The 22,267-nt window shown below is 31.9% G+C and overlaps 2 protein-coding genes across 6 annotated transcripts; both read left to right on the top strand.

The window, feature by feature from the left end:
- The first annotated feature begins 2,004 nt into the window (after positions 1 to 2,004).
- Positions 2,005 to 6,668, top strand: LOC114172263 (serine acetyltransferase 2-like). Of its 2 annotated transcripts, XM_028056859.2 has the most exons (11): positions 2,005 to 2,106; positions 2,318 to 2,684; positions 2,776 to 2,973; positions 3,651 to 3,710; positions 3,894 to 3,989; positions 4,080 to 4,104; positions 4,521 to 4,615; positions 5,063 to 5,229; positions 5,512 to 5,585; positions 6,148 to 6,207; positions 6,389 to 6,668. In XM_028056859.2, exons 2-11 carry the CDS (start codon positions 2,430 to 2,432, stop codon positions 6,424 to 6,426), a joined length of 1,068 nt encoding a protein of 355 aa, XP_027912660.2. In that variant the 5' UTR covers positions 2,005 to 2,106; positions 2,318 to 2,429; the 3' UTR covers positions 6,427 to 6,668. The 2 variants fall into 2 exon arrangements, with proteins under 2 accessions (XP_027912660.2, XP_027912655.2); XM_028056854.2 differs by lacking the exon at positions 2,005 to 2,106 and having other exon boundaries at positions 2,292 to 2,684.
- A 2,347-nt stretch (positions 6,669 to 9,015) lies between these two features.
- ATGRIP (Golgi-localized GRIP domain-containing protein) lies at positions 9,016 to 21,331 on the top strand. Of its 4 annotated transcripts, XM_028058457.2 has the most exons (23): positions 9,016 to 9,230; positions 9,681 to 10,195; positions 10,499 to 10,614; positions 11,070 to 11,239; positions 11,998 to 12,091; positions 12,581 to 12,667; positions 12,860 to 12,940; positions 13,630 to 13,755; positions 14,626 to 14,734; positions 14,813 to 14,892; positions 15,315 to 15,443; positions 15,529 to 15,629; positions 15,865 to 15,998; positions 16,101 to 16,198; positions 16,277 to 16,396; positions 16,515 to 16,542; positions 16,706 to 16,764; positions 17,071 to 17,142; positions 17,236 to 17,283; positions 20,147 to 20,252; positions 20,355 to 20,413; positions 20,832 to 20,943; positions 21,050 to 21,331. In XM_028058457.2, the coding sequence occupies exons 2-22, from the start codon at positions 9,745 to 9,747 to the stop codon at positions 20,940 to 20,942; spliced, it is 2,379 nt and encodes a 792-aa protein (XP_027914258.1). In that variant the 5' UTR covers positions 9,016 to 9,230; positions 9,681 to 9,744; the 3' UTR covers position 20,943; positions 21,050 to 21,331. The 4 variants fall into 4 exon arrangements, 3 of the variants coding, with proteins under 3 accessions (XP_027914258.1, XP_027914257.1, XP_027914259.1); XM_028058456.2 differs by having other exon boundaries at positions 20,832 to 21,331; XR_003602601.2 differs by lacking the exons at positions 20,147 to 20,252; positions 20,355 to 20,413; positions 20,832 to 20,943; positions 21,050 to 21,331 and adding an exon at positions 16,848 to 16,952.
- The last annotated feature ends 936 nt before the right edge of the window (positions 21,332 to 22,267 follow it).

Here is a 22,267-nt window from a genome sequence, read left to right as displayed (position 1 = left end):
ATTCTTGAAAAACAAACAAATAAAAAATCACGACCAATTTATATTGTAGTTTATTTTTGAATAAAATATTAAAGAAATTACTAACTTCATCAATGTACACCTCTTGCAACATTTTATAAAGTTTCATGTTGTCCAATTTTAATCTAGAAGAGCCTGAAAACATAAGAAGTTCATTACAAATTTCTAACAATCACTTAATTAATTAAAATATCTAAGTAAAAGTGTTAATTTCATTACCTTCCATGTTGGTCCATAATCAATCTTGGAGACACATCAATGCCTCCACAGTATCTGAAAGTAATTTACTCGATTATGGGTAAGAATCTGACCACCATTATTGAATGAAGACTCATAATGTTTTTTACTAATATATATATATATATATATATATATATATATATATATATATGTATATAAGGGTATTTTTCTAAATTAAAGTTTACCGGGTATGGGTATTCACGGGTATGGATACTATGATACCCATACCCGCGCCGTTAACATGCGGGTATCAAAAATATCCGTACCCACGGATAGCGGGTATCCATTTTTAATATTCGTTTCTTACCCGTTGCGGGTTTTATCCACGGATACCCGCGGGTATGGATTTTTTTGACATCCCTACCTATACCCGTTATACTTTAATTTAAATAAAAATAATAATTAAAACATTATCACACATTGATTTTAAATGAATTATTTTTTATTGATTTGTTTTAAAAAATCTATATTTATAAATTGTCATTCAATACTATTTAAATAAAGGTTAAATTATTCATTTGGTCCCAATTTTCGTATGTAAATTTGAATTTGGTCCCTTAATTTTAAAAAGTGTTAACTAGGTCCCTAATTTTGATAATTTGTTTCAATGAAACCCCTCCCGTTCAAATGATAGAAACAACTTAAGAGCACAGTGACGTGGAGATCTTAGACGAAACTGAACAGTGAAGTGGCACATTAGATGTGGTACACATGAAATTTTGAAATGCTGTAATAAATAATTAATTTGGAAAAAACGCTGGATGTTATTTAATGTTGTAATTAAGATGTAATAAAACAGAAAGGGCGTGTGTTTTAAGCTTCAAATTGGGGATTATTTTAGGGTTTTTCAAACTAGGGCTTCAAATTGGAGATTATTTTAGGGTGTGCGTTCGTGGGCGAAATCGGAGGAAGGAGTGGTTCGACATTCAGCTAAATGGGATTTGACTTCGCGGACGCAGTAGCCACCATGTTTGTGCTTAATCCCCCTCACACGCTAAATGGTTCCGAGTCCAAGCACCATCCTAAAGTGTGTATGAGACTCCTCAACGATATTCATTCACTCTGAAATTGCCTTCCCCGGCCAACCACTTCGAATTTCATCTGTTTCTAGTCGTTCCCCAGCCCGTTGGCTCTTTTCTTCTCATTCCAAATCCTACCGTCGATTTTTTTGTTCTATTTTTACTCGTTCAATTTTCACTCACATCAATACAATCTTTTCTTCACATCTTAATGATTGGCATTTAATGTGTACCACAAATGTGCCACTTTACTGTTCAGTCCCGTCTAACATTTCGTTTCTGCCATCTTAACGGAAGGGCTTCATTGAAACAAATTATCAAAATTAGGGACCTAGTTAACATTTTTTAAAATTTAGGGACCAAATTCAAATTTACATACAAAAATTGAAACCAAATGAATAATTTAACCTTAAATAAATTATTTATATTTTTTATTTATAAATATTATACATTATATTTTAATTTAATTTTATGATTAAAATGTATTATTAAATATTATTGTTTTTTACAAAATTTTACAGATACCCATAAATATTAAAAAAATATACAAATATCACATGCAAAGAATATCCGAACGATCATAAGTAAGGTACTACCAATAGCTATGGAAACATTAATAGTAAAAGAATAATACAGTATAGTTTAACACTATTCATACAAAAAAATAATACTGTAGTACTTTATTCTTTGTGGAAAAGAATGAGACTGAAAAGGGTAGGGACAGAGCATGAGGCAACCTTACCTTTTTCATTCATGGGTGGGATTTGGAAAGTTGTCTGTCTGCGCATGTTGAACATCCTCAGCCATTCACAGTGCCACATTTTGTTCGGTAGTTGCTTCAATTTTTTTTTCATCACCACCTCTCCTTTTTCATCATCACACACACTCACTATACTGTTTCCAACATCATCATTATTATTATTATTATAATATTGTTTTGAGGACCATGGAAATCTTAGTATGTTACTAAATAAATAATTAACGATCACAATAATTAAATTTAATTTCCGAAGCATCACCTTTTCTGTATGTAAGAACAGTTAGGGCGGGTAGAGGTGCAAACGCAGCGCAAACGCCACAATCTAAAGCAGAACACGAGGACACGACGGTTTATCTATCTCTCTTTCTTTTTCTCCTATTTCAACCCTAGCCATGGCTTGTCTGAGCCGCCACCACCACCGCGCTTGGCTCACCACCCAAGACATGCTCCAACGATGCCCTCTCTCCGCTCACCACCGCCGTCTCCACGACGACGCCGACTCAAACCGCATTTACGTCCCCTCTCTCTCCTCCGCCTACCGTCTCTTCCCCGTCTACGCCATGGGCGCCCGCGACCCCACGCCCGAACCCGAATTGGACGGACCCGACCCCATTTGGCACGCTGTCAGAGAGGAGGCCAAGCTCGAGGTGAATTCAATTAACTCACTCTTTCATTTTTTGTTTCAATTGCATTTATTGTGTTTGTGAAATTGTGTAAGCGCCGTGTATGGACGTGCAGGCGGAGAAGGAGCCGATTTTGAGTAGCTTCTTGTACGCTAGTATTTTGGCGCATGATTGCTTCGAACAAGCATTGGCCTTTGTCGTCGCCAACCGTCTCCAAAACGCCACTCTCTTGGCCACTCAGCTCATGGATATTTTCTGCAATGTCATTCTGCATGACAAACCTATCCAACGATCCATTCGCCTTGATGTTCAGGTCTCTCTCTCTCTCTCTTACCTTTATTACTTACATTTTTAGTCTCCCTTATTAAATCAATTGAACTTGTTTTATACCATTTTTAACAAAGCTATCAGAATACTGAGCATGACATGACATTGGACAATCTTGTTTTTCAATTCATGTTATGTTGTGGTTATGTAAAGTTTTGGTCACTGTTGTTCGTTCAAATGTTATATGTTTTTTACCTAGTGCACTGTACTTACGTACCTCCTCACCTTCATGGTATGCTCAGTGTGCTGCTGCTAACTTCATTAAATATTGGATATAATTTAGATAGAGGGACTTGACCATCTTGAAAGATTCAATTACCACTATTAAAATTAGAAATCTAAATCACACATCATTACTATCAGACTGACTAAAAATTAAAGATCAACGCTACTCAATGCCAGATACTGATTAAGAAATTAAAAGTGTTTTGTTTTGTTTTTTTTTTAATTGGAAAGCATAAATATTAACTTCCTAATGAATTTTTAATAGATTAGTTCTCCCATAATTTTATTTATTTATTTTAAGTTTCTTTTAGACATTGGTTAACTAAATCCAAAATAAAAATGAAATTAAGTCTTTGATAAACGCATGTTGTTTAAAGTGTTTTGGATGGTGTGTGCTGGAGCTATTTGAATTTTATGCTGCGGCCGTTTTCTGAACAGGCATTTAAAGATCGGGACCCTGCATGTTTGTCCTATTGCTCCGCACTTTTGTACATGAAGGCAAGTCTCTGTTCTCTTCCAGTTTCCAGTCCTGATCCATTGCTGCTGTCGTAATGCACTATTTATATAATTAAGCGTGATATTAAAGTTTGACTAACTTCAGAATCGCTTTTTAAGTTAAAAAATACTGCTATGACATTTATAGAACTCTTTTTGACGTTAAATGCTGTGCTATGCCCCCAGGGTTATCATGCTCTGCAAGTACATCGAGTAGCCCATGCTTTGTGGCACCAGGGACGCAAAGTATTGGCCCTGGCTTTGCAAAGCCGCGTTAGTGAGGTAGTTTTCTAGTTGGTTAACAATATTGAATCTCATAAATACAAGGATGTTTCATTTGCTGATCATCCATTCCCTTGTCTTTTACCACAGGTTTTTGGAGTGGACATTCATCCAGGTATACTTGTTTAGTTTTTGCATGCATATAATGTATGACAATTACGAAAGAAGTTTGCTTTCTTTATGTTTGTATGCATAATTTTGCTTCAGGAAATGTCAGGAAAGCAATTAATTAACAGTTATAAATTTCTATTAGAAGAAAAAATGTAATGTAGCAGATAGATTAATGTTATGCTGGCCAACTTATTTTCTGAATAAGGAAAAAGAGATTATGAAAGCAGAATGTATCCATGAGGGTTCAATCTTTAAATCTTGTGGCACTTACATAGTTGATTTGTTTACTTTTCATTTTTTACAAGATAATAATTTGATTCTTGTCTTGAAGGATGTTTGCTTCTCTATTGAAGATATTGAAAGCCCTTTGGTTTTGAATATTATTATTGAACTTTGTGTTTCTATTGTTTTTTTACATAGCTGCGAAAATTGGGGAGGGAATTTTATTAGATCATGGGACAGGTGTGGTTATTGGTGAAACTGCTATTGTTGGAAACAGAGTTTCATTGATGCATGTGAGTTGTGATTCTTCATTAATTTCTTTTATGATTATGTTTTGGTAGCTATTATACAAATTTTAATCATCCCAAATTAATTAGTTTTTCTACTATTTCCTAAATGATGTCATTTTAACATATTGATTCTTGCATAAGAGGAAAAGGTTATGAGTTATTTTAATATACATGTTCTTAACAGCTTCATATTTTCTATAAAAGAGACTGGCAATAAATAGTTAACAGCTTTTTTTATGTTCCCTGTTCAACCCTCCACTGATAGAATACAACTATCCTTAAAACAGATTCTGAAAAGTTAATCTTATTCTACTTTTCTAAGAAGAGGGAAGTTTTAAAATTGATTTATAATATTTATTATTATTTTAAAATAAGACTTTTTTTTTAAACCATAGTTTTTTTACACGTCTATTTATTATGATCTTTGTATGATATATCTCATTTTGACAGGGTGTAACGTTAGGAGGCACAGGAAAGGAAATTGGTGATCGTCATCCCAAAGTAGGTGAAGGGGCACTAATTGGAGCTAGTGCAACCATACTTGGGAATATAAAGATTGGTGAAGGTGCGATGATAGCCGCAGGTTCTCTCGTGTTAAAAAATGTTCCTCCCCACAGGTACCAATGAATCTATCTTTCACACAGTGCTTAGTACTTGCAGCTTCTACCTGGATTCTTTTATGTAACGAAAGATGTTTCTTTTATTGTTTTTGTGGAGATAAGAAAGAAAGAGGCGTAGTTTGAATCCCTAATGTGCATGGAACACATAGAGTTATGTATTTATAAATAGGAAAACACAATGGGATGCGTCTAAGCCTGTTACATCTAGTAGCTTTAATAATAGAAATATGATATACTGAATGGGGAACATCTAAGAGATTCATTTGCTTTATTTTGTAGCATTGCGGCAGGAATACCAGCTAAAGTTATTAGTGGTCTAGAGGACCATGATCCATCTTTAACCATGAAGCATGGTAAGAAACACTTGGAGCAGGACTCACCCTTGATTATTACTTCTCTCTCTCTCTCTCTCTTTCTCTCTCGTTAAAGATAAGAGGCTTCGGCTCAAAGTCTTCCATCTCTTTCGTCATGTGATTTAATCTATCACTCTACTAGGACCATTTCCATTATAATTAGTGGGCCTAAAGTTGTTGGCTTATTATGCTTATAGATTGAAAATATATTTGAAACAACTTTTTCATTCATATTACATTTACCAATAAAGAACCCCTTTGTCCTTATTTTAGTGTATGTTTGGTTTCACGTTGAATCGAGTCAAATGTGGATTCATGATCCAAATCCAAACTAAAATCACTTTGAATAGTTTTTAATTTTTTACGTCCAAAACGTGGATCTGGAGCTCTAAATGCCGAACCATACATAACTCTTGTTGAATATTCTGCTTTGGTTTCTACTGCCCTTTTAACTTGTTTCTTATGATCTAGCCGATTTTTGTATCAAAATTGTTATTGCCATCACAATATTTCAATGTGCATGTCAAGTGATCCTTATTTGGCATAATTTGTGATTCTGCAGATGCTACTAAAGATTTTTTCACACAAGTAGCTACTAACTTCAGAGATGAAAAGCCCAATGGTTAGCTTTCTTGTCTTATAATCCTGTTTGAATATGAGAACAAAACTCCACTAGACTAAAAAATTTGAATGATTCAAATTCCACTTGTTGGCGTACTTGTTACATCGTTTATGTTGTTTACCAAGCTTTTTCAGTTCCCCCCTTTTTCTATCTAAAATCTGAATATCATAAACTGTTCCAGGAGCTCAAAATCCAGATAGAAATGAAGTGAACAATTGAGAGGTTCAGCAGCGTAGATCTCATTTGACATTGATTACCTTCAAAGGAGGGATTATATTATAAAAAATAATATTAGAATCAGGATCAGGTTCAAAATGATAACGTGAAATTCGTGTATCAATAGTACTTTTTACTTTTCATAATGTCAGTTTGTGATGCTGAGTGCCGTAGTTGTTGCACCAGTATAACAAATATCTATAGACAAAGCAGTATTTAATCTAAGTTTCTGCCTTTTAACTTCACTTCTTTTGTTCTGTTCCATCTACTATTTAGCTCTTCAAATATATAGTTAATTAGATTTTTCCATGCAGTTAAAAATCAAACTCTTTGTTAATGTAGAAGATGTTTTATTTGTATTTTTTCCCTGCACTCAAGAAAAAAAAAATCAATTTTCATGTATTATATAATTTGGCAATGATTATGAGTTACTCATTTAATTTTAACTAAAATTAATTTTAAGAAAAGACTATTAAAATAAGCTTATAGCAAAATTATTCATTACTATAGAAATGTATCCTTATTCTTTGTTAACTTTTATAAATAAAAATATATGTATTGTTATTTTTTGTTTTCTATGGTGTTTTTTATTATATGAAAATAATATAATTAAATATATTGTTTATTTTAAATTGTATTAAAATTATGTTATTATAAAAAAATATTATATAGAATGAAACATTCTAAATTATGCTTTTTTTTTTCAGTTTTATGCGTTGCGAATTCTATATTATCATGGATTTGTGTTATAATTTTAAACTATTATTAAAGATAAAATAGAAAATAATTTATGGGCACTGAGCGAAAACATATTCATTATATATTATTATAGATATTATAGATTATACATTATGACTTGAAAATATTATGGATGTTTATTCAAGCCATTGAAACAAAAATGACTTCTACAAACAGTTAAAAAAAATGTATTATGTATATTTTTAGTAATTTTAAAAGTAAATTATACCAGTTTGCTAAAAATAAATTAGTTGTTCTTCAAGTACAGTGATCACAAATTCAATGGTTTTTTTATATGTTTTTACGTTTCACATTACCGTGACAATTATAAGTTAAGATAAATATTAAATAATCTCACAAATCGGACATAAGTTTGATTTGTCACAAAAATTCAATGCCCAAGAATATATTCTGTAACTCATCATTTGTAATAGACATGGAATCTGCCAATTCAATGTAGTATTCAACTAAACACCTAAAATTTTAAATTGAGATCACTTAGAACGATTTTAATGTGACAACAAATATAAAAGAACCCTTCATTATGTCATATATAACAAATTTAATAATTGTTTTGTTTCACTATTATGATATTCTTCTCAAATTCATTTAATATTTTGAATGTTTTTTTTTTTTATCTGGTCATTCTTTTGAAATTTGAGTTAGTATATTCTTCTATTAAATTAACAGTAATATGTACGAATAACAAATGGCATTTCATTATCTAAATAATTTGGCATCATTGACAAGAGTGACATGTAATAAAACAACAAATACGATATTATTTTCGTAACACTTCATTATGAATTTGATAAAAATATACTACACTTTCATTTCTTTTTTCTTTTTTTTAAATAGAGCTAAACTAAAAAAATTGGAATTAGTGAGACAAAAATGAACACAAAACAGAAATATATACTATTAAACCTGTATGTAAGTTATAAAATTATTTATTTCTCACATCTTGCATTTCTTCACTCTCACACATTCAACGCCAACAAAATATTATGGCGTAGGAGAATTTCACATATAATATATCTTCTTGTTTTTTAACACCAAATAAATAATTTAATAAGTGATGTAACTATGCCCTGAATATATTTTTCATATCAATAGAATGATTTAGCAATATGCAACTTAATATCAATATATATATATATATATATATATATATATATATATATATATATATATATATATATATTTCATCAAAATCCAAATATTCCTTTAACATGCATATGATTTGTTTAGTATAACCAACGTTATACGAATAATTTAATGTAAATTTTTTTAATTTATCATTTTTAATATTTTTTAAGAAAACATCACTTATTAAAAATAAAAATATAAATTATTTATTATAACTATAATGATTTGATATTTTTTGTCATACATGTTTTAATTATAATGTAATTTAGATATTTAAAAGTAGTATTTATTATAATTTTTAGTCATGAAGAATATTTATTCACTGTAATACAAGGATAAAATCTAGTTCTTTTAACTAAAAAAATAAGCGCAAACACAAATAAAGTATTATAATTATTCTATTTTTTGTGTATTTTTCATTTTATATTTTTTTCAATTCAGCACATTTTAAAAAAATAAACTCATAGTATTGAAATTATACTCCCTCCCATTATTAACCTTTTCTTTTGTCCTAGTCTTTCCTTGTAAATGCTTTTGAGTAGTTAGTGTAATTTTTTTTATTAAATATTTATTTAATTACAAATATGAAAGTGTGACAAATACATTTTAATCTAAATTTTAAAATTCTAAAAGCCGAAAATCAATATGAGCAAGATTACTCAAATACCCTCGTCGAATAAAAATATTACATCATTATTCTGGATCCAAATCCTCTTCCCAAGTTTGTAATAATCAGTGTCAGGGCATTCTGAAACGGCAACGTTTTCTGCTCTCCCTCGCTTGCACGCCGGCGTGAGATCCGTTCTGCCACCGGCGATCTCACCTCCACCGGCGCTTCTCGCGTTCAAATCGATTCAACGTCGTTTATTTGCCAAATTCTGTCTATCATTCATTCTGTCACACAAGTTCCCTACACTCAGGTACATTCAATTGTGGAACCTTCACTCTTGGATATTTGTTCTAATTCAATGACGTTACTTGTTTCTCATTGAATTCCAATTCCGTTGAACGCATCACACAATATATTAGGAGGAGAATCAAATGCCACCAGAATTAGCTCTGTTTTACGTTATCTCTAGCTGATTTGGTAACCTGCTTATTTCTTATGGTAAAAAATCGTGATTGATTCAATTTTACGGGTTTTCATGTGTGGAGCATTTCAATGTTCAAGTGGAAGTAATTGAAATATTTTAATGCTCCATTTGCCTTTGGGATTTGTGATTGAATTTTTAAATAATACGTGCATGTGGATGTTATGCTCTTTAATATGCAAATCTTTAAGTGATTATGAATCAATGCGGGGGCGTAAGTTTGTGTCTGTATTTCGTAACACAGTAGGTTCATAATGGTTATTGACTGTCCAATTGCAGCTTATGCTGGTAAGACTTGTGCTGCAAGAGGTTGATTGCATCGGGTGAAGGGGATACTGGTGGAATGATGGACACTCACGCGGAAGATTCTGTTAGACCTGAGGAGCATTTTCCTGATGAGGATCATCATTACGGAGATGGAAGCAATGGAAATATTGTATTGGAAAATGGATTGTCTGATGTTAATCAAGGTCCTGCTGATACTGACGATCAGCTTCTAGAAATGGTTATGGACCTCAGGTTTCAGAATGACTACTTAAAGTCCCATTTTGCGGGATTAAAAATTGTAAACAGTGTACATAGTGATTCTAGTATACAGAAAGGAGTTGGTGGCTTAGAAGATGGGGATTCTGACATTGTGAAAGAACTAAAGGAAAAAATACTATTGTTAAATAAAGAATTTCTGGAAGAAAAGCAAACAAGAATTGCATCAGAGGAGGCTTTGAAGCATCTTCAATTGGCATACTCAGAGGCAGAAGCAAAGGCCCAAGAGCTCTCTGAAAACCTTGTAGAAGGTATGTTATATTTGTGTTAAACAGTGGGAGTGATTAATCAATTATAAATGAACAAACTTGACTTAAATTAAATATTACTGTTTGTATTATTACTTGCTCTGGAAGCCAGTTTTGCCTCTAAGACCAATTCCTTCACCTACAGATTGAATTACTTTTCCTCTTGCAGTTTAAGAATGATATAAATATAAACAACATGTGTAGTGGCTCCTGATATCATACAGGCTAAAGAGAATTAACATTGCTCTAAACGGCTTTATTTTCCGTAGAAGGAATGAATGCATTGCATTATCTTTTCTTGTGTAGCTCAAACAAAGTTGGACCAAGAAATAAAAGAGCGCGATGAGAAGTATTCTGAACTTGACTCCAAGTTCAATAGGCTTCACAAGCGAGCAAAACAGCGTATTCAAGAAATTCAAAAGGTGATTCTACATTATTTTCTTCCTTTTAATTTTTTTATGCTGATATTGTGTATATTTTCTGAGAAATTCAAAAGGTGATTCTACTATTTTCTTCCTTTTAATTTTTTTATGCTGATATTGTGTATATTTTCTATAAGCGGTACTACTTATACAATCTTTTTTCACAAACTGCTGATCTGGTGGCCATACTTAAGTTCCCTCATCCCTCCCTCTAAAATTTGTGCAGTGTAGCCTAATTAATAGTCTGTGTAAATGGTATTACTGTCTTATGATAGAAATTTTGTAAAGAGAGTACATTGGCTGTCTTTTAATGATGAACTCTGGACCCTGGAATTCTTATGTAAGCACAATAAGTCAGGAAGTTCTTGTTTAGTGCTTCAGCAAAATCCATTGAAACAACCACGTCAATGAATTAATTTATGTGTTTAGTCTTACTTTTGAAATTTCATTCACAGGAAAAAGATGATATTGAGGCCCGTTTCTCTGAGGTGAATGAAATTGCAGAGCGAGCATCATCCCAACAGTTAGCAATGCAACAAGAATTAGAGCGTACTAGGAAGCAAGCAAATGAGGCATTGAAAGCCATGGATGGTGATAGACAACAACTAAGAAGTGCAAACAACAAGTAAGGAAACCAATTTGCTTTTGACCATGATGATTAGTGAGTACATCCATTTGTTGGAAACTTGCACATCTTTAGTTGTGTTTCATGAGAAGTTATTTTCTCAATTATCTTTCTATGTAAGACTGATATGAAGTGGTGCTTGTAAAAGTTCATCCATGCCTCATTTAAAGGTTATTTGTGCTGCAGTGCTCTAATCGCGATAACTTCTACCAGCTTTCACTTCAACCCATTTTTTATTCATGCATTGCTGGTTTTACTTCTTTTCATTTTAAATTTTAATTATGACTTGCAAAGAAAGGCACACATGCATGGGAGGTAGTGTTTTTTGTCATGTGTTGGGTTCATTGTTCCTTATTGATTAGTGATTTCCTAAGAATGTTTGTTATAAATATACTATAATATGTCATAACTAATGTATGTGACTAGACTCCACTATAGACTATGGACCTGTTTGGTTGAGTTTCTACATAAGAATTTCCCAGAGAGAAAAATATAAAGGAAAAATAAAATTGACTTTTCCATTAGTTAAAATTAGTTTATGCACAAGTTAAAATAAAAATTTGGAGAAGTTATATAAGAGAGCTTCTACAAATTAGTTTGTGCATAACTGATTTTAACTTACAGAGAAAATAATTTTTTTTTTCTTCGTATTTTTCTCTCAGAAATCCTTATAGAGAAACTTTTCCAATCAGACCCTATGTATATACTCACTCTTACACCCATTTGTAATTATTGATGTAAAAATGTATGTTGCACAGTCTTCGAGATACCATTGAAGATTTAAAGCGTTCATTGCAACCTAAAGAGAGTGCTCTTGAAGTATTGCAACAATCACTTGCAGAAAAGGAACAGGTACACTCTTTTTTTCATTTTCATTCTTGAAGTGGTTTATTTCTTTTGGATCTTGATATGTATATATATAAACACAATTCTATATAAGATCTCCTGTACATTTATTCGTGCTCTTTCTTGATGATGTCTGATTATTACAACTGTCTCATGTGGATGTTTGTGTATGTAACTTAACTGCATTATCTATTTATGGTTGTAAACAAAATGATTTGCATTTGACTTGTTCAAACTTAGCAAACTGAATTTGATACCCAAATCGTTTCTCAAGTACAAAATTACATTTAGGCCAAAATATATTCATATTTGCCTTTTCATTGGATCATGTGTCTACCCCGTTACTTTGAGCAGTGTTCTGGACTGAGTCCTATTTTTGCCATTATTGTCTGCAGTAATAACTGTCATGAAACTTTTGTGTATGTTCATTTGGTACCACATCATTTAAAAGTGGTTACATATAACTATGTTCGCTGAATAAAATTAATAACTCAGATGTTGGAGGATATGAGAGGGTTGCTTCAGGCTGCTGAAGAAAAAAGGCAAGCTGCACTAGTTGAGCTCTCTGCTAAGCACCAAAAGGTACATGTGTTCTAGCATTTTTGGCTGACTGTTTTCATACTTTATCTTTTAGGAGGACACCATATCCTTATACATTCTTTTACCCCTCGCCAAAATTCTTCTTTTACTGAATAAAAGGTTAAATTCTATAATATGTTCTTTATATTTAGATCTAGTTGTGCTTTGGCTTCAACTCAATGTTTACTTGTGCAGAATATAGAGAGTTTGGAGGCTCAACTTAATGATGCATTGTCTGACAGAAGTAAGGCAGCTGAGTCTATTTCTTCACTCCAGGTTAGTTCGATGATCATGAGCTTGTTCCATACTTGATGTGTTTCAAGATGGGGAAAAAAGACGCTTTTTCTGAGTTGAAAATTGTGTTCCATGAGCTGGTTGAAGGATTGTTGATTTCCAAATTTTGATGATTTATTTATATATAGCTGTTTATGGTTGGCTATTTTACTTAGCAGCTTCTTTTAAATAAATGCCTGCTAGGGCTCAAGGTTATAGGTGAGTTTTGGGATCAGAAACCACCAACCAATCTAATTTTGTTTAGGTTCAAGCTTTCCTTTGAGCTATTACTAGGCCTTGAATTAATCTGAATTGGACACATTTGAGGATGAGCTGCATCAGCTGATAGGTTTCTTATTCTTGGGCATTTCATACAATTTTGTTATTCTCTAGCATGTATTCTTTTCTTGAATATTTAACTTAAATTTAAATTCAACAATACATATAAAATTGTGTGCATTTGTAGCAGATAGTGTCTTACATATTTAACAAGTTAAATTATCTTAGGAATATTAAGTTATGGGCTAGTTTTATAGACAATTAAAAGAGTCGTAATAGACGAATAAAATTTATTTTCTGCATTGATTAAGTAAGTGGTGCCACTCGGTTCATATAGAAGTAAGTGTGCTCCTAAACATGCCAGAAGTTTCTAGCTGATGACCTGACCTTGCTCCATTCACTAATGCCTCCAGGTTCTAGTTGCAGAAAAAGAATCCAGAATTGCAGAGATGGAAGCAGCATCAACCGGGGAAGCAGCACGACTCAGAGCAGTGGTGGAAAGTGTGAAAGGGGAGCTTTCTCACCTAAAAGAGGAGCATGTATGATCCTCCTGACTTCTGAATGAGTAAATTAGTGTTCCACTTTGTGTTGATTTCTCTTATTTTTCTCCGTTTTCCTTAAACAAGAGTGTTTGTTATGATATTTGCATATATCTGGCCTTTTTTTAATATTTACATTTAAGCAACATACAAAATCAGTTCAATAACGCATAAATTCAATTGTAAAATTAATAGAAAATAAAACATGTGAAGTTACATCATTGTGTGTAATGTCTCATTAACTATTGTGTATGTCACTATAGACAACTTGCATCCTCTGAGGAACTGACTAAATAACTATGTAGGAGCATTTTGTCACTTTTTCTACTCATCAATTTTTGTGTCTCAGACATGGAAGCATCTAGAATTGTAATTTATTGATCACATAATTTTTATGCAAATTTAAACGATGCATTTATTTCTAGGTACATTTGTTGAAATCGATAAATGATTTCCTTAACTAATTATTTGGGTTGAGCTTTCCCCTAAAATTATGCTTGTACGATCAGGAATGAAGTTGACCATAGTGCATTGACTTCTTAGAAGTTAGTTAACTGAAACACTTAGTTTAGATGTTTAATCACTTAATTAAATTCCTCTATGATTTATCTTTCTGAGAATGATCTTCAATTTTTACATATGTTAATTTAATTGTCATAAATGTTCTTTCCCTTCACAAGTGGAAGAACATTGTGGTTTTAACCATATGGGGTGCCTTTTACTGGAATTCGTTTTTGCATAGGCATATAGGAGGAGTGTTTGAAGAGAAATAGGAATGTTTTGAAATTTGGAGTTCTTTTTGTTTCCAAACTTAATGCTTAACTGTTTTTGTATTTTGGCTGCTTTAATCTTTATTTGTGGTGTGTTCAGGACAAAGAAAGGGAAAGCTGGGAGACTGCTTCGCGAGCACTCAAAGCAAAACTCGACATTGCAGAGAGCAACTGCATACATGCAGAAGTTGAAGTAGCCAAAATAAAAAGTACATTTTTATCCTTCTATTTCTAAAAGATTTCTCATTCATTTTAATATGCTTATTTATGCTTTTGACAATTGTCAGGTCAGCTAGAATCAGAGGTATCCGCACAAAGAAGGATCCTCAATATGAGAGATGTGGAATTGTTGGCTGCCAAAGAAGAGGTTCTACTTAAACTTCCATTAGTAATAAACTGGAGTAAATTAAACAAATAAAATCAATGTTGATCTATAGCTTGAGCTTTAGCATATTTTCTTACGTAAATTAGAAAGTATGTTATGTAATAATTTGTTGTCATATAGAATCCTTGTTCTAGGAGACAATCCTGTTTCTAAGTTGTATCTGGCATTGTTGAGTAATAGTAAATTGGTGCAATTTGAGTTTTTTGTTGAATGCTTTGTCATAGAATCGACACTAATAAGATGGCAAGATAGTTATTACTTTAATGCAGCCTATAATTGACAAGATAGTGTTATCCCTTGAATGGCTGCTGATTAGTCCCTTGGCAGCAGACATACAGAGACAAGACAAATCATTTACAAAACTACATGTCTGATGTTTGACGTGGGTTTTTGTGTCTCTGCAGATCCGCTCTCTAGAAAAGGAATTTTCTTCATACAAAGTTCGTGCACATGCACTTCTTCAAAAGAAAGATGCTGAACTGGCTGCTGCTAAAGACTCGGAACAACTCAGAGCCCTAGAGGAAACTCTGAAAGTACATTTTATCAGTCTTTTGTAGAAGACATTGTTTAAGTAACATGTGTAAATTAATCACCAATTACATTCTTAATTTTCTTCAGGAAGTTGAAAATGAAGTATTATCAATAACAGAAGAAAGGGATAAAGTTCTTCAAGATCTTCAATCTGCTATGGCTAATCATGAGAAAGAACTTGCAGAAAGGTGTCATATATATTGACAAATCTTTATGGTTTGTTCGCCTGATTTTGAATACTAGATAATTACGAGCATATAGTTGGAAGGAAATGATGACTCACAAGCAACTGATTTTGTGAAAAACTTGCATATTTCATTGATTTGTGCTTATGGTTTGGGTAAAAAGTTGGATACACTATAGTAATTCCCTTCTTGCTGTTGAGTATGGAGCAGTCACAACCTCTCATTTTATGATTTTCAGAGATTCAACCCTTGAAAATGTCAAGCAACAGATAAGGAGCTTAGAAATAAAGCTTGACTCAGTTAATGCTCAGCAACTAAAAGAGAAAGAGGAATGGGGACTAAGTCTTCAAAATGTAGAAGAAACATGGAGAAGTAGTGCACTCTGCTACTTTGTTAAATAGTTGCTTATACCTTCTTTGATTCTCCTGTCTGTATGATTTTGTATAAGATGTTAACTGAGATCAAACTTTGCAGTCAAATGTGAGGCAATCAAGGCTGAAAATGAAGCAACTGCCACAAAAGATAAGCAAAAGGAATTGGAAGAGCTCAAACAACGATTTAAAAAACTGAAGGTAATCTGCATATCATTAAACCTGTGCTTGGACTCCCCAATTCCTGTCTGTTGTGCTAATTGAATCTATTACTTTTAGGAAGAGCATACTTCATTTCATGATCTTGCTGATAGAATGATTGAGGAGAAAGATTATGAAATATCCAGACTTTTAGATGAAAATAAAAATCTTCGCCAGTCTCTTCAATCAAGACCACTAGTATGTTTCTTTATCAGCTTTTTCAATATCATGAGATTTAATAGATTGATCCTGTACTCATTTACATGGTCTGGTATTTTCACTTTACTGCTTTCACAATGCTGTCAAATGATGTCAGGTCGATCAAAATGATTCTTACACAACAGGTATTAAATTATTTTTTTATGGCCAAAGTCTTTCCACTTGCAAAGTTTCTTTTAAGCATCTCTTCAATGTTACGGATATTTTATCACACTGTTGTTAAATTCTTTCACAAATCAAACATTTAGGAATGGTAGTGACATTTCTTTCTTCAACTGTTATGTACAGCCTCAAATAAATTCGATTCAACAAATTTAAGCCCCTCTGCTGCAGAACAGCAAATTCTGGTATAGCTCTTTTCATTCAAACTTTTCAGTTTAAATCATTTATCTGTAATGTTTTGTTGTTTTTTTCCCTATTTTGGAAGTAGTGCATAGCAGGTTGGTCAGATTTGAGAGAGAAAACAACTGTTTTAGTGATCTCACCATCTCTCTGTTAGTTTTTTTGGAGGGGGGGATGTTCTGGAAGTTGAGAGGTTTTTTTATTCAAAATATACAATACTATTTCTTTCAGACTCTATTGCATGTTTTCCATTTTTTTTTAGATTCTATCATTTCATCCGTTTTTCAATAAATATTCTGTCATAATTACAGGTTTTGGCTAGACAACAAGCGCAAAGAGAGGAGGAGTTAGCACAGTCACAGCGTCATATTTTAGCTCTTCAAGTATGTCTTGACATTTTTAGAACATCTATCTCATCACCCATCTGGTCATCTCTCTTTCATTTGTAACTATATAATCTAATGTTGGTGTTTTAGGAAGAAATTGAAGAGCTTGAACGTGAGAATCGTCTCCACAACCAACAGGTATTTATATGTGCCAAAGTTTTGTAAATGTATTTCCATATGAAAATATTTCATAAATGTCTCTTAAGAGGTCAGTGATTGTTCTTTAATTGCTGGACTAGTTTTCTAGGTTTATTTAAAACTGAAGTTCTATTTTTGATTTTACATCATATATTCCCTAGAGACTTGAAAAAGGAAAAGTTTACCTTTTAGAGTGTGCTAAAGGGCAAGCAAGTGATGCTGCTAATGACATGCTTTACTATGGATGAGTGTGTTATGCGTATCACATATGCCTATACAATTATTCTAAAAATATGTATGACACAATACATGTATGGTACACGTCTATACATATGCATGTGTGTATCCGTAAAGAGATAAATATATAATTCCAATTCTACAAATTCATATTAAGAATATACTTCTTGGACATTACTAAAATCAAAATTACAGTTATAAATCACTGTCATCATATATCACTTTTTTATGTCTTAAAAATGGGAATGATATCAACCTCATTACTGTCTTGTAATCATTCACAAAAACAATTACCCTTTTTGGTTCGTCGAGAGATATACTTCTATATTAAACATGCTTATGTATCTCCTATGTAATTGTATTTGCTTTACGTAACTTCTTTTAAAGGCATGGACACTTGATACTTCACATATATGTATCGAAGTATTCACTATTTCTGGTATTGAATATAGATACGTTAAGCAAGTTAAGGTATCACTGTTTTATAATAAAAAACGTAAGGTTGATAAGTGGGAGAGACTGAATTGTTCATTTACGGAATTCAGTTTTCTGCAACTGATCCAACAATCCTAGGCACTTTAGCACTGAAAAACTTGTAGCCTTTCATAGAAAGTTTTGCTGTTTGCAATTGTTTGCTATAACATAAGAAAAATGTCTTATAATATCTTGATTATTTGTTAAGGATGATTTAGAGCATCTTAGGTTATGTCAGTATAGTTTCCATATTTACTTATTATTGCCTAAGCTTGGTTTCTGTATTTGCTTATTATCTCATAATTTATTTCCTTGTTTAGTTAGGATTATAATATAATATTACTGTATGTAAGGGTTGGTACATACATTTTGTTTTTGTACCATATTGTAATACGTTACAGCATCATATCAAGTCAATACCAATCTCAGAATATGTATGGCCTTTTGATTCTCCTATCACTTTGTGGTTTTATAAATTATTTCTAAAACAATTGTATTCTTCTCAACACATTTTTCTCATTAAGTCTATTAAGTTTTCAAACTTGTTTCCAAAACAGGTGTTTTAAAAACTAAAAAAACAGAACATCTGGGATATGTTTTCTTATCTTCCTCTTCCTCTGTTTTCTCATTATCCATGCAGTCTCTGAGCAAATTCTCAGCAAGGTCAGATCCAATACTGTGTCAACACAAATTTTTTATAATCCATGAAACTTAAAAATAAACCCAATTTAAAATGTACGACTCATAGACTGGATTGGCTTTTTGAAGTGCATCATACATCCTTCCTGTATTATTGCCTGTAAACATTATTGCCTGTAAATTTTTGAAGTGGCATCATACGTTGTGTCCCTGTTTTTTCAAAAGCAAAACACCAAACAAGTTGTCATATTTTTAGTTTTTAAAAATTATAACAGATTTTGGAAATAGAAATCAAAAACATTCCTTGGTATTGTCCCTATCTTTTTCCTCCCCTTGTACCTTAAATCTGTTAATTTTTACATGGTATTAGAGCAATAGCATCCTCCATGAGTTATTTTATCACTACTCCACTGTTGAGTTTCCTAAAATTCTGAGGCCTTTATTTCATGATTCTTCAAATTAGTGATATTTCCTATCAGGCCTCATTTCGGAACCTCCCATTTTGTCACTGCCAGTATTGTATCGCCAAAACTGCCATCATTTATGGCCCTGTTTTGCTTATATCATGCTGAACTTTTTTGTTGTCTGTCACACATTTCTGATCACCTTCTGCTGCTTTTCCAGCTCTTCCACTGGCCATCACCAGTTCAGGTTGCTGACCACAAGATCAGCAACAAAATAATTTCCATGTGCTCATATGCTCATTCAATTACTCCAAAATAATTTCCATGTGCGTTGTCACTATTTGCCGTATGTAACGATGCATCCACTCACTGTTTTGCCTTACTTTTCGCAGTGCGGACCTTGTCTCTGTTAAATTGAATGCTTACTACTAGGCTAAATATTATATCTAATAGTCATGGTGCAATTTTTATATTGAAAAGTGTAACAATCCAAACACTACGATTCAATCGTGACTTAGCTTACCTAGTCTTTGCAGTAGGACAATTCATGTATTCTGCAAAAATCTTTCCCTTAACAACTCTGTTGTTAGGAAGTGAACTCTTTGATTGTGACTTGGTCAACTTTGTCTTCATCACGGGACACTTGATGTAAAATGTAATAGTGCCCCCCTAATAATTGTCCACTTAGAATTTAATTTATGATCTTAGCTTTGATATTAATTGTTGGATCAAATACTAGGCAAAAAATTATAGTTAAAGTAAGAGGGTATCCTTTTCTACAAAAAAATATAATTTAATATCTTGCTTATGTCATAAGAATAATTTAGAGTATCTTAGACTAACTCATAGGTTTTGTTTTCAGATTTCTTAAGGATTATGGTCTAATATTAGAACAAACAAATACTGTTATTTTTAAGTTTGTGACTTGAAAAATAAACAGATAAATGAGCATTCGTTAGAACTATTTTATTTTAATTATACCTTTATGGAAACCCAGTCGAATGGTGTTGAATGATCCATGCAGTCGACCCCTCCAAGTAGGATAACACTTTTGTTGTTTTTGTTTATAAAGATCTAGACTTATGAATTTCTATATATTCTAACTGTAGGAGGCAATGTTAAAGACTGAGCTTCGCGACATGGAAAGATCAAAGAAAAGGGAAGGTGTAGATATGACATATTTAAAGAATGTCATCTTAAAGCTGCTTGAGACTGGTATTAATTTTGAAAAAAAAATTAAAGTGATCCTTCTTTTATCTCCTTTATATTTATTAACTAGATTGAGAAGCTATTAATGTGACTATTTTATTTTACCAGGTGAAGTTGAGGTATTGCTTCCGGTTATTGGAATGCTGCTTCAGTTTAGTCCAGAAGAGGTAATTTTGTCATCTTCTACTTTACATCTTAGGATAAGTCTTCATGGGTACTGGGAATGAACTTGCGCCAAGTAAAGAGGTGTAGTCTGTACAGTGTTATTACATATCAAAAATTAAAATTAAGGGTTTTCTCATTGGAAATCGCTCTGAAATAATTTCCAAATTCTTTTTACGATAAGATTGAACATGCTCCACTGAAACAAAGGCTGATCCATATATTAAACTTATAAATTTTCGATATAATCCAAAATGACCTCTCTTAGAGAAGTCAAAAGTTATTTTTATTAATTTTTTTATGTTACAGCAATTTCTTTTAATGGCTAACAGAATATAAGTATTTTTTTTTTTTTAAATCGAAAGTTTTGTCGTTTTAGTTACTGAAAATGAAACAATTTTCTGCATCTAATGATGGGTGCAGATTCAGAAGTGTCAACAGGCATATCGCACCTCAACAGAAGTTCCACCAACTCCTGCAAGTGATACTTCAGGATCTGGCCTATCACTTTTCTCAAGATTCACATTTTCTTAAGGTGTAAATGGAGTGCTGGAGAATTATTTTTGCTGGCGTTAGATTGTCTGCGTCTACCATCCAGTTCTAGGAAAATGTTTATTTACTCATTCTTACTGACCAAGCAGGTTTTGTATCTGTAAATTAAAGAAGAAGGGGAAACATGGTTACAACAGCAACTGTTCCATTCAGGTGTTTGGAGGCTGACATCAAGGGTAGTATACATATATATCACAACAGGGTGGGAGAACTCTCGTATGTTCTGCCTCTTATTTGGCTCAAGGTGCAACCACGTAGTCCTTTTTTACCATTAAATGTTATTAAAAGTATCACTAGATAACTGTATCATGTCTTTGTATGATTTTTTAATTTGCAATGCCAAAGGAATGAGAAGTATCCTTCTGTGTTCATGCTAAGTTTTTTCACAAGTATTTTTAGAAGAGAGAAAAATAAGAAACAAATGAAATTAAAATTATTTTTTGCACATTTAAAATAAGAATTTAGATAACTTAAGTGCAAAAAGTTTCAACAAGTTAGTTTATGTTTGTGGAGTAACTTATTCATTTTTTCTTTCTTATTTTGAAAAAATAAAATGAAATCGTGCATTTTATTCATAAAACAAATAAAGCTCGAAGAGCTCTGTTGAGAAAGAAAGAAAAAGAAACAGAAGAGATATTAACAGCTAAATGAGATCTTTATGGAAAAGCATATAAGAGTACAGTGGTGACTGGTTTTGTCCATCACGTATATGATGGTGAATTCTATATATAAGTCAACGATTGAATCTCATATTAAAAAGTCATCTATATATATATATATATATATATATATAAAGAAGATTTTATCTTTTGTGTCGATATTTTAAAATTTTAATTTTATCTTCTAAAATATAATTATTTATAAAATTTTTGAAAATTGTTTGTTATTTTCATTAACTTTAACTTTTTATGAAATCGTTTATGTTTCTTCTTTTTTTTCTTATTTATCATGAGTTATTTTCTCATTTTTTTTTCTTTTTTCTTATTTATCAAGAGTTATTTTTTTATCTTTTTTTTCTTTTTTTTTATTTATCAAAAGTTATTCTCTCATCTTTTTGATATATTTTATTTTATTTTTAATAAATATAATTTTATTTTATATATTAATTTAATAATATGTATATTTAAAAAATGTTTATAACGTGTGTGTTTACACCCCGGTATATATAATAAAAATATTAAAAAAGAAGTTATTATATAACGAATTCAAATAATCATAATTATTAACAACTGATTGCCATAAATGATCGTTGATAAAAACGAAAAAACTTTGATTAGATCTTGAGTTTTTCTGCCAAAATTTAATCA

This window comes from Vigna unguiculata, chromosome 2 (assembly GCF_037176805.1).
Source record: "Vigna unguiculata cultivar grain cowpea cultivar isolate G323 ecotype 2 chromosome 2, ASM3717680v1, whole genome shotgun sequence".
In the NCBI taxonomy this organism is placed as follows: domain Eukaryota; kingdom Viridiplantae; phylum Streptophyta; class Magnoliopsida; order Fabales; family Fabaceae; genus Vigna; species Vigna unguiculata.
Note: the sequence above shows the minus strand (reverse complement) of the source record. Positions and strands in the feature narration are given on the sequence as shown.